At 43.1% G+C, this 12,697-nt stretch overlaps 1 protein-coding gene across 1 annotated transcript in view; it reads right to left on the bottom strand.

Moving 5' to 3' along the window:
* The window catches only part of USP10 (ubiquitin specific peptidase 10), a 55,066-nt gene extending 43,129 nt beyond the window's left edge, over positions 1–11,937 (bottom strand). Inside the window, exon 1 of the mRNA XM_086620986.1 lies at positions 11,862–11,937. Within this exon, the coding sequence (XP_086477112.1) occupies positions 11,862–11,882 (21 nt within the window). The 5' untranslated portion in view covers positions 11,883–11,937. The remainder of the gene's footprint in view (positions 1–11,861) is intronic.
* Between the last annotated feature and the right edge of the window lie 760 nt (positions 11,938–12,697).

The following is a 12,697-nucleotide window of genomic DNA, read 5'->3' as shown; positions in this document are numbered from 1 at the left end:
GTTTAACTACTATTTTATTATAGGTGGGGCAGGCAAAACAATCTCTTACTAATTTTATCTAATACTTCCCAGCAGAAAATCCTTGCTGTCTGCCCTTTTTTTCGGTGCCAGACTAAAATCATTAGGGCTACAACCTTTTGTGCCAGATACTTACAGCAGAACAAATTTCTAAGAACACAGTAGTAAAATCAGTTTTGCATCTGGAGAACACTGCTTTGGCCACATTAAGTAGGAAATTGTCTTTGAACACCTCGCAACAGTCCACCCAAATTCCAGACGCTGTATAAATCAGCATTTTTCTGAGGTTTACAAAATCTTTATTTAGCAGTTATTTCAGCAACTAAGATTTTGAAAGATTGCTTTCAACAAGCTTCTCTCAATTCCTCCAGGTGGAAGAATAGCACATGCAACATCTTTTCTACCATCCACATAGTTTGTAGTATCGAGGAGCCAGTACATTCCTACCTCGGCAAGGCAGGATGCTCTGGGCTACCAGAACAAAGACAGGCTTTCCCTGAAATGGCTTCCAGCTAGCAAGCTTCAGAGGTGCTCCGCAGTGTCCTGGCAGAGGAAAGCCTTTCTGCTGTGCTCACTATACCTGTGTTTACCTCATAGGCAACTTTTACCCATCAAATCCATGATTTAAAAAAGGAAAACTAATACACTTAGACTTGGATTAGGTTATTAAAAAGAGAGAGTACTAGGAAGAAAAAGTGCAACAAGACCCTAAGTTTTAAGAAATTAAACAAGTTTGACTGTAAGTACATTTTTAAAGTGGTTCAAGGAGATTACAATTGGCTTGATGAGGAACAGGAGTTAGATGAAGAGATGACACAGGATTTGAAGTTATTGACAGAGATAGCACAGGGGAAAAAAAAAAAGAAACGGAAAGAACTGGTCTGTGCCTGACAGATGAGTTTCCTCTCCAAAAGCTGAATTATCACCCAGAATCACATAATCCTTCTATGGTTAGTCAGAAGGCTCTTTAATTCAGGTACAGCAGCACATATCTCAGCTCCCTCAGTAATACTCCCTCTCTTGTGAATTGCTCCATGCGCTGGAATAGCAGCCGCCCTTTCCGAGTACGGAAAGGTGCTAACCTTGCAGATACAGCATGTGAGGTTCAGGATGGCACCCTACTATTTAAGATAAGGAAATTGCACTAAAATTATGCTTCTAAAACCAAGTAAACAAAAGCAAAGTTGCACAAAAATTAAGACTGCTTGTAACTTCATTGGATTCCCGCTAGTTTCTGAACGTTCGATATTTTCTTCTTTTTATTTCCACTACTCAGGTCTTCACAGAGGACTAATACCTCTCACAGGATCGATACAGACCCATCCCAGGGGACAATTCCACCCTGGGCAGTAAGGACACCGTTGTTTCAGTTTATCAAGCAAGCTGAAAGGTACACTGGAAGATAAAGAAAATTAGGAAAAGAATGGATAGCCTCTGAATAACTGTAGCTAAATGTTGTGGAAAACTAAAATCTATTCCTAAAAGCGCCACGGCTGGACAAGTCACCTACACAATGCTTTTCACAAGCGATTACTCAGGGCAGGATTTAAGATGGTTAAGATTAGGTGAGGTAAAAATTAGCTATCTGGACTCCATCCTGACAAGGAATACGGATTAGCACCTTCAGAAGGCAGTTGAGCCCACCTACCCATATGCCTCTTCTAAAGGCCTAACCTCACACCTCAACCCTAAATTTCAGAAGTGCTGAATGCCCAAAACTACAGCTGAGTAGTAAGATTTAACCTAGAAAGTTTAGTATTCATCTAAATGTGGTGCAAAGTCCTATCAAAACCATGCCAGCCACCAAGAATTAAAAAAGACAACGTGAAAACTAATCATGCCCAGAGCTTGTACAGGGGTAACCACCCTGGCAAGGCACCACACATTTAACAGGGACAGCAAGAGAAAATACTGGCTGATTGTTAAAAACAAGCACCACCTGCTCCATTCACCAAGGCCACACACTTTTTACTCTCCTTTTCCTCTTGCTGGATTCACAATCCCACCTCTTCTCCTATGCCATTTCTGGCACACACTGAACAGATCAGTGAGACGATTAAATTCAAACAGAAAAAATGATCCAGATAGTTTGGTTGGTTTTGTGTTGGTTTTCTGTTTTGTTTGGTTTGTTGTTTTTTTTTTTCCACTGGGAAAAGGAGGGTTTAGAGAAGGTGAGGAGCCAGTGTAGCGTAAAAGATGGAAGTAGCCTGGAGCAAGGAAGAATGAGACTTTCTCCTTTGCAAGTTGCGACCTGCCAAAAATGGATGATAATCTCATAAAGAACCAGCCAAAAATAAACCAGATAACTTGTGAAAAACAGAGTGATTGGTAATGACTCAAGAGAGTCACAGAAACGACAACTACCACCATACAATAAAGTCTCCTGTATTTTGAGCTCTGTAACTGCTGAATCATAGAATCATTAGGGTGGAAGGGACCCTCAAAGGTCATCTAGTCCAACCCCCCTGCAAGGAACAGGGATATCTCCAACTAGATCAGGTTGCTCAGGGCCTCATCCAACCTGGCCTTGAACGTCTCCAGGGATGGAGCATCCACCACCTCTCTGGGCAACCTGTTCCAGTGTTCTACAGCTCTCACGGTAAAAAATTTTTTCCTAATATCCAACCTGAATCTATCTCCTTCTATTTTAAAACCATTACCCCTTGTCCTATCACAACTGGCCCTCCTGAACAGCCTCTCCCCATCTTTCGTTTGAGAGTAATTCAACTCTCTCTGCAGGAACTCAAGCCCCTTCCACTACTTCACCACGTGACAATGGTGTATGCCGTGTCCCCCGGCAGACAAAAACTGAGGCTACCACCTATTGTTTTGATTCTCAGTACATACACAGCCATCCATCTCCTCCATCAGCCCGATGCGTGATAAGCAGCAGGTGGAAACCTGAGAGGATCTTGCACTGCCCACGACTGCAACTTTGTATTTTGAAGTGGCACGCAAGTCCCAATGAAAGTTGGGACACCTCACACATGCTACCTCCTCCTGAGAGTTTTAGAGCTGAAGTACCTGCAACACAGTTTTATACAGATGCAGACAGCCGTTAAAATGAAAGCACAGACAGACTGCTGCAACCGAAACACAGATAGTAAGCGTATTAAACAACCGTATTTTTAAACGGCAGCATTAAAAATTGGGTACGAATATGGTAGTAGGTTTACTGTTTAATAATAACGCTGTCGATTTTAACTTTTTTTTTTTTTTAGGTAGCTCACTTCAAAATAACACTGATAGTGGAGCTACTTGATGTCTTTCCTTATACAAGATCTTCTGTTAGCATTCAGATTTCTTTTGCACGTATGAATGAACAGAATGCAAAACTAGAGCACTCAAGACATTTCCCAACACATTTATGATATTGACGATACTGAAATTCTCCTGCTTTCTGAGGGCGAAAAGCAGCTATATCAGAGTATACTCTGACATACTATTACTGAAAAAGCCCACAACATTATGAGATCAGCGTACACAACCAATAGGTCATGCACGCCCTCCATCCAGGGAGGAGCTGGAGTCACCACTCCTTGGCCTGCACACCCAGCCATCTGCAAACACCAGCGTGGATACACAGCAGGGGAGACAAACCCAGCACGGCACCGGCTCCTCAGCTTATTCACTGCAAGGACAGAGGCAGAAGCAGCTGCTGTCTGCAGTGCCCCTGCTCACACCCCTCACCTCCACCAACATCTCTGCAAGCCCAGCACTTTCCATCCTCTCCCTCATCCACCGGCAGCATAAACGAGCAAGAACATTTTAGAGGGCTCCAGGTAAACACCAGCAAATCGCAATCTAATCCGTAATGCTGACAGGCTTGAGCAACAAGGATGAAACCACACCCTCGTATTTCAGCCTGCGCATTGAGAATTTGTAACACTCGCCACTTTCAAACAACACCAATTTAGGCAGCTTCTGAAAGAACATGCTTCTCATGTGGCTGTACTTTGCTTCCTTTGGTCCCAAATCCAATTAAAAAATCTTGCAAATAATAAAAACATTTGGCAAACGCAATCAGTCACTCGTTCAAAATGGCTGTTTTGCAAATAAAAGAGAAAATACAAACCAAACTAAGTTTCCAATTAGTGATGGTTGCCATTATCAAATGTTGCGACCTCTGGCTACTCAGCAAACACACTAGATGTGCTGGACACTCATACTTGGAGCCAGTCTTCAAAAATAATATAATAAGCAGTTGTTCGCTAATTACCAGCACTTTTGGGTTTTTTTAAGCGGTCATAAAATAAATTTGAAGCATAAACACACAAAATTTGGTATGCAAATCAAACAGCTATAAAATATCTCAGCTCTTAACGAAGCCGTAGGATTTTCGGCTAGAAAAAAACTGTGAAGAATTCAAACTATAAAGTCATGCTATCATGAAAACACCGTACGTGCCCACGCTACGCGGCTCAGCACACAATCGAGCTGCTTCTGGGAATGAGGGATCCCTCCAGCCCACCGCGACTTCTGACCACGGTACCCACCATCACTAGCAGCAGCACAAAACAAAGGAAAAAAACGTTCACGGCTGCCCTAATGCATCACTCCAGAGGTGAACACTGAAGAGAACTCGGGGAAATCTCTATTGTAAGGATGCAATTACATCAAAGCAGAAAACCATAATGGCCTTTACGGGACAATCATTAGTACTAAGCATAATGCATGTCCATCACCTTTATTCTCCCCAATTAAGGAAAATCAGGAGTCTTTAGCAACATCTGAAACATCCCGTGTCAGCATCTGGTATTTACAGTTGTGTTGACTCACAGCAACAAGAATGACCACTACAATTCAGTGGTGTGTTTGAACGAAGGTAAAGTTCAAAAGGCTGAGAAGGCAAACCTGTTGACATGAGCAAACTCAACAGCTTTACTCCTTCTGCTCGGAAAGTGACTACTCCTCTTTCACACTTGCATGATGCTGCTGCACTTACATTTTCTGCCACTTGCAATGCCAGGATGGTAACTTTATGCATCTCATTCTTGCTTGCTATGAAAGCGTATTAACAGCATAAACCCTTAAGTTTTGTTAGGGAGCTCTCACTCTTTGTGATTTGTGGAAGCTTAAACTTATTATTAAGGGGCAATAGCCTATGGGCACAGCCTTTGGCTGAGAAGAAGAAAATGAGTATTGGGAAGCGCCTAAATAAGTTGTCTTTGACTTTTTTCCAACTTTGTATCAATTAACTACAGTGCTCCACAGAAATTTTCAAACAGTGGCAGCTTTGGTTTTGTATCCCAAAGGCAGCAGAGGAACAGAAAGTGAGGTTTTCCATGCTTTAAGGACGTCACAGCACTATTTCTTACTTTTCTTTGGTAACAGCTAACTATTATTACAGCCTGTATGATTTAATGGATAGACTGAAGTAGACTAGAACTCCAGAGAACTTGATTCTTCTTGCAATTCAGCTGTAACTTGTGCTGACAATGACTCTTTTTCTCTCTGCTTTATTTCCCCTCTCCTTTTATCATACCTACTCATATTTAAAGTGACAAGACCATCCCATATTAGGTACTGGTACAGCACCATTTTTAACCAAATACCCTCTTACGTAGCATGGTCTAAAAGCACTATTTGAATATGATTAATCTAGTTGCCTGTTGCTACCATTAAAATTAGCAACTGAACTTTTTCCATTTCCCTCTCCATCCATCCTAATGCTTTTAGCAAGAATTAAAGGGATTATCAATGTTGCCTCTATCTCCCCTTTTTTTCCCCCGTCAGAGTAATTTAACTCCCACCTTGTAAAGAAGGTTAGCTTTGAATTAATTTCCTTCTTTAAAACTTACACTCAGCCTGTTCAAACAAGAGCCATGTGTAACACAACTCTGCTTCCCCAGACAACCAGGAGCAAGAATACCTGTGGTTTGATACCACGCACAGCATGTGAAGTCTTGATACGTTCACACAATGAAAGTCAGCACTTCTAAAGTCACTCTTGTCATCTGAGACCTGGTAATCTCATCTGTGTTCTAGGTATTTTCTATGCTGATAACAGGTGATCTTCAACCAACTTAAAACACGCGTGTATTGCTGCAATACAGGCTAAAAAGCAAATTACATCCATGTTCCTGCTAAGACAGGTATGTGCACATGGCAAAGCTGTTAAGTACTCATGAAAACAAGAACATTACCTTGATACTGTAAGAATCACTATTGGTAACACATTGTTACACTACCTACAAAGGAATCCCACTCCAACAAGACAAAACATTTTCATGACAAAAGCCTTCACTTCTGTGCATGAATGATATACAACTTCTGTATTTTAAGTTACACTGGGAAATCCATTGCCAGTCTGCAACATTCATGGGGAAAAACAAGGCAGGAAACCTGTGAATCACTACAGCAGACTCAAAATGTTGTATGAAAAAACACACTGCTGCACTGAGGGAACACAGCACTGCTATTTCTGCTAGTACGTGCAGTTTGGTTCAAACAAAACAGAGAGAGAAGTCTTTCATACACAGAATTATTTCAAGAAAATCTACTTTTTTTTTTTTTAAAGAACCTTTTCACACAAGCTTTAGAGATATGTGGTTCTTTAGAGTTGCTTACAGATAGGGCGTTCTTCTCTTCCACCTCAAAGCTGAACCCAAATCAGGGGGTTTAGTTTTTGAACAAAGTAAAAAAGTTACAGAAACCTTAAGCGATTTTGCAGTTTGCTTTAACACTACAGTCAATGGAAGCTGATCTATATCCCTTTCTTTCCTACTACAATTGCAATGTAAATAATATACAATCCTTCTTTTAAAACTTCCATACACAATATGGATTCACATACAACACTATAAGCAGCAAAATTCCCAAAAGCACTCTCACACATTTCCTTCAGTTTGCGTGGCATTAACACCTATGACTATCACAGGATCTCAAGAAAGTTGGTTTTAATTTTGTTAAACACATGCTTTTCCATCAGGTGTATGATTTAAATAAGCCTTGCACAAACACTTTGTTAGGGCTACTGTGATTAAAGCTGCCTTCTGCCTAACTACAGGTGAAGAACAACAGACCTTGTAGCACGCACCAAAGATCGATAAATCTTATGCTGTCAAACAAGGAGGAAAAGTTCTTACATGTATTTAAAATATCAAGAACATATGCAATTAGGTATTAGAGAGTCAAATACAAAATGAAAAAGATTAATGTACTTCAAAGTTTTACTCTATTAGAGTGTTAATGAATATATTAACATGAGCGCTAATCTAACAAAATCCTTTAAAGTGTTTTAAATATAATCAACATGGCACCATTATTGGGAATACTTAAAACACATAGTCTTAAAAGCATACGTTACCATTTCATAAAACAAACACAGGGTTTAGAATTGAAACTTTAATCAGACTACTCCATTACGGAGTGTTTGTGTCTATATATGTATATACACACACGTACACACACACACTTTTTTCCACTGTGAAGCATAACCCTTTGTTCCATAATCCCCAGTTGTATGTTTAATGATCACACAGAAAACACTTCCATCAAAAAGAAAAACCGCAGTTCTAGCATGTTTAATTCTTTGGAAGTGAACATCTCCATTGCTGAAATGGCATTAGAGTGACAAATGACTATAATCCAATGGCCCAAGGCCAGCGACTTCTCTTACAACAGATTTGGCTGTTTTGTACGACACAGCACGTCGCATGTGTATCACTAAACAGAAATCAGACTGCTTCGTTTACCCACCAACAAAACCTCACTCAACTTTGCAAGCGTTTTAACAGCTAGATGAACAGAAAAAGCAGTGCGTCTAAGCAACTGCCCAGCAAAACTGGATTTCTTAATAGGTAAATGGCTGGATTCATTTTAAAAGTCTCTGAATCACTGCCATAGTCTAGAATGCACAGAATAAATAGCAGTGATTCACAAAAACTGTGGGGTTTATTCTATGATTTGCATGCTACCATATCGTTCCAAATTTAATTTCTATGTCAGCCTTTCCCAGACTTCCTTTTTTAAGCTAACTAGCACACATTCACCCACTGTACTCGACGTGGATTCACCACTCATGTTTTACAAAGACAAGCGATACCTTCCGGCTACCTGAACTCACAGCTTCAGCTGCAGCCCCGATTCCCGCGGCCACGGAAGCCTAGAACAACTACTCTCTCCATCGGCAAAAGCTCTAGCAAAAGGACTGATCCAGCCCCTTCTGAGCAATCAAAGTGAGACTCAGAAAACCCAAAACAAAATCAAAAAAAGGGAGACAAATTCAGCTTCTTCACCCTTTTTGGAACACACAAGAGCAACTGAGCAGGACAGGGCAGAAGCAGCAGCTACGGCAAGATGACGCACTCAGACGCCTCTCTCCAAAACCACCCGTTGGCAGCCCTTGCCCACTGTCGGATTTCATTCTGTGTTCAGGGTGGTCCCCACAGTTTTCAGTGGATTTCAGGAACCTGACAGACAGATTCCACATTGCTCTCTCTCCAAACGCTTCTTTCTGCCTGTAAGGATACAGTCACATTAGACACATCTGCACGGACGCAAGCAAACTAGCACAAGAAACTCATCCAGCTGCGTAAACCCCTTTTTTTTTTTTAAAACATTATTCTGGAGACAGATCGATTTCCTAATCAAGGTCACCCACAAATGTCAGGCAATACACTGCAAAGGCAGCACCGAACAAATGCCTACAGATTGCTTTTTTTTTTTTTCCTTCCAGAAACAGCACTGGCTTAAGGGAACATCAAACTACACCCTGCCAGGGAGCACAACTCCAAGCCAGCCATAAAAAAGGTAGTTTGCAGTGCAGTATTTCAGGGAGTCAGATTGCATGCCACGTTCCGAGTTCCAGTTATTCTGGTTGCCAGGCCAGACACAGGCTTGGGTGAGGATGAGTAGCCTACCAGCTTGTTCAGCTCTTTCTGAACGCAGACTCTACTGGTTTTTACTTCAGCTGGGTTTGGGGCAACACAGTACATTTAAAATGGCACTAAGTTAATCTGACACCACAGTAATGGTGAAAGAACAAAATAAGCATAAATGATTCATTCTGCTATGGTATCCTTTCTTCTGCTTAACTTGTTTTCACAAGATTTATAAATGATGCGTTTGTATTAATTCTTTCTATGAAAAACAATAGGAAAAGTGGCTAAAACAACTGTTTATACAGTTCCTACAGAGTATTACTCTTTCCAATCAGGGAAATAGTTTTTAAAACGTCTGTCTTTTTTTTTAAAAAAAGATTTTTAGATGACCTTGATGACAAATGGTTTCAACTATATCCAGTGCTAAATCAGCTCAGCATCTGTAGTGTCATACAAAACCTGTAGTGATAAGACAGGTTTACTTCTAGCTAATCTTAACAACAAAAAAAAAATCTTACAGATTTTGAATATACTCAGAACACGCCCAGAAAATTAACAGCAACACTTAAATATCTCATTAAATGATTACGAAATAATGACATGGAATACAGAGGTACAAACGACCAGCAATATCTAAACCATGTCACCATACACTCATGTGCTTGCTGACTAGCTGGTCGTCCAAAATTAATCCCCCTTTGAAAATATAAGATACGGTCATGTTCATGATTCATTTGTTAGAACGTGCAAACTGACTGACGAAATACTTCTGCCCACTATTACATGAATCTATCAATTGGCAGAAATCTGACTATCCGTTTTGGCTAGGAGAAAAGTGTGATTTTCTGGAAGACTTTCTTTTCCCCCATGTGACAAAAAACATTTCAATTATGGTACACACAAATTACAGTCACACGGAAAAATTAAGCACTTTTGCCAAAGACTCTGCATTATGACATGAACATAATGACTAAATAATGTCATTTAGTCTTGTGCTCAGAACAGACAATTTTTACCAAAACTCTCTGATTTTTCTACTGATCTGCAACACTACCATCCCCCAACAAAAAGGAAACACCTACATGTAAAACTGCATCCCTGAACTTACTTATAGGTTCCCCATCCAAAAAAGTCCAAAGCATTGTTACTTCTCTTCAGCATTATAGCATCGCATTGCTCTAGAAGATGTATCCACATAAATCCCAGACAGCATTTAAATAAAACTGTTTACATTAGGGAAAAGAAATACACAAAACACGAAAACAGGCTGTGTTTAATGACGCGAACAAAGCGTTAACTGAAAGATATCTTAGAGATTTGCTTCCAAATTACATAAATTTAAACAGCAATCCTCACGAGACCTAAATATCTACCTTTACATATAGAAGGGGTTGATTTAAAATAGTCTACGTACAAGTTGCTACTAAAGATGATTTTACAGTCTAGCTTTAATTACAGCTATGCAATGCTTCACCATAAACTAAATCATCATCTGAAGTTTTTTTTTGTTTCAAAGTACACGAACTTAATTAAGAACAGACAAGGAATTGTCCTTAATTCTTCTGAACAAAGGAAAAAGCTGCAATGTAAAACCAAGTCTTATCAAACTGACCACATGCACTGCTGCCTAGTACTGAGGGGAAGGGAGAAGAGCAAGGAAGACAGCCTCCAAGCTAGACACTGAATCCTTTTCATATACTGCATTCTAACTATCATTCATTAGGGCAGTAAAAAAACGTTCAGAACTAAGTGATTTTTCCTTCACTCTGAAAGAAAAGTTGAAGACTACAAAATTTTATAACTATTTTAAACAAACTCCAAAAACTGCAGTCGCCCTCAGAACACTCACGTTAACAAAATTACATCCCTCTTTCTCTCAAACATAAATAAATCAAGCTGGACAAGGAACATCATAATAGTTTACAAAGTTTTCTTTAAGAAAAAAATCACTGTCAGTGCCACTAGTGCTCAGCTTCAGTAATATGTACCTTAACCGGCTTTCAGAAAAAAAAAAAATTACAGAATTCCGAATAAAGCATCACCTTGTTTAAAACATTTAAATTTTATGAAAGATAATTTTCCACCACAAGACACATGGTTTCTTAACAAAATCATCTTTAACACGATCCAAGTTTTATAAACTTTATTATTTGCTAAAACCAAAGTTGCATGAAGTCTCGCAAATAAATACCTCAGCGCACCGCACACACAGCCCGAAGTTTTTGCTTTAAAGCTTTTTGGGAGAAAAACCTTACAGGAAAGAAATAGCGAAGTTAACTCATTCAATCGTTTGCTTCAAGCACACGCTAGATTAGAACCCAGGAATGGAGCTTTTAACTTCCAGTGAAAAACTACTACGGTTGCATTTTTTTTTTTTTTTTTTTTTTTTACTCCGTGCACAAATCTTCTGGCTCATTTGGGAAAGAGGGAAACTGCACACGCATCCCCACGCACAGCAATCTTGCAACACTCAGCCCTTTGCACCCCAACGCACTGAGGTTTATTGAGTGTTTCGGCGCGGGGGGAGGATTACTTTACAAATCTCCTTATTCCCTTCTCGTTATAGAATCGCTTCTGCCTCTCTCCCCCCTCCCTCAAAAAAAAAAAAAAATAAAAAAGCAGTCCAAGCTCTCGCGTCTCTCCCAGCCATCCCCTCTTTGCGAGGGCTCAGAGCGGGGTGCAGCGCCGGCCTCGCCCCGCAAAGGGCCCCCCTGCAGGGCCGCCGCCTCTCCGCCCGTTCCCCCTCGCCGAGGCGCGGTGACACCGGCGCGACGAGGGGGCGAGCCCAGCACGCTGGGCCCCTCCGCGGGGCAGGGCGGCCGCCGGGAGCGCGGGAGGCCGCCGTGCCGACCGGCGGCGAGGCCCCTCCACCGCCCTGAGGAGACTCAATGAAGCTGCAGAATCACCCTGGGCCTACTCCCGGCCGCCACGCTCCCCCTCGCGCCGCGCCGCAGGGCCCGGCCGCCCCTCAGGGGTCCCCGCAACGCCGCGGGAACGCAGCGCGGAGGCGAGCGGTACCTGGGCGCTGTTCACAGCCATGGCGCCCCGCGGCCGTGGGAAGCTCGGCGTCTCCCAGGCGCCTCACGCCGCTGCCCCCGCCGCCGCCATCTTCTCTCGCACGCACCAGCCGGGCGGGCAGACGGCGCGCACTGCGCCTGCGCGCGCGGCCGCCTGGGAGGGGCGGGGCGGGGCGGGCACGCCTCTGCGCCTGCGCGCGGGCCAGGCGGCGGGGGCGCGCGGCGGCCGCGCAGGCGCGGTGGCGGCCGCGCAGGGGGCGGGGCGGCCCTGAGGAAGGGGCCGCGCGGCGGGAGCGGGGCGCGCTGCGCGGCGGGGGCGGCACGGCGGCGGGCGGGCCGCCTCCCTGAGGGGCGAGCCGCGCAGCCCGAGGCGGGAAGGGGGATGAGCTGCCAAAAAACTTCGTTTTCAGCACCCCCCCAGGCGTAGCTTGGGGCGGGGGAGCCGCCGTGAGGCGGGCGGCCATGAGGCGGGCCCCGGCTGAGGCGAGGCCGCCGTCTCCGGAGTCGGTGGCGGGAGCTCGGTCCCACACCGTGCAGCCGCTGATCCCGCTGGGTAACCGAGGGGTTAATCGCGGGTTCACCTCAAAAGTCTGTCGAAGGCTGCGTGGCAGGGGTCGCTCCCGCCGGTGAGGCGTGCTGCGTGGCCATGTGCCGGCAGAGTGAAGCTGTCCCGTGTCTGTCCCAAATAACGAGTGGGAATGGGTTCAGCGTTTGTATCTGGGGAAAAAAAAACAACAACAACAAAAAAGTGACTAAGCCAATCTCATGATTTTGAGAGGGCTGAGTCATAACTGAACAGTGAAACCCCCAGGCAAGAATCCGTTAAATTAATCGCTA

This window comes from Tauraco erythrolophus, chromosome 15 (genome assembly GCF_009769465.1).
Source record: "Tauraco erythrolophus isolate bTauEry1 chromosome 15, bTauEry1.pri, whole genome shotgun sequence".
Classification (NCBI taxonomy): Eukaryota; Metazoa; Chordata; class Aves; order Musophagiformes; family Musophagidae; genus Tauraco; species Tauraco erythrolophus.
Note: the sequence above shows the minus strand (reverse complement) of the source record. Positions and strands in the feature narration are given on the sequence as shown.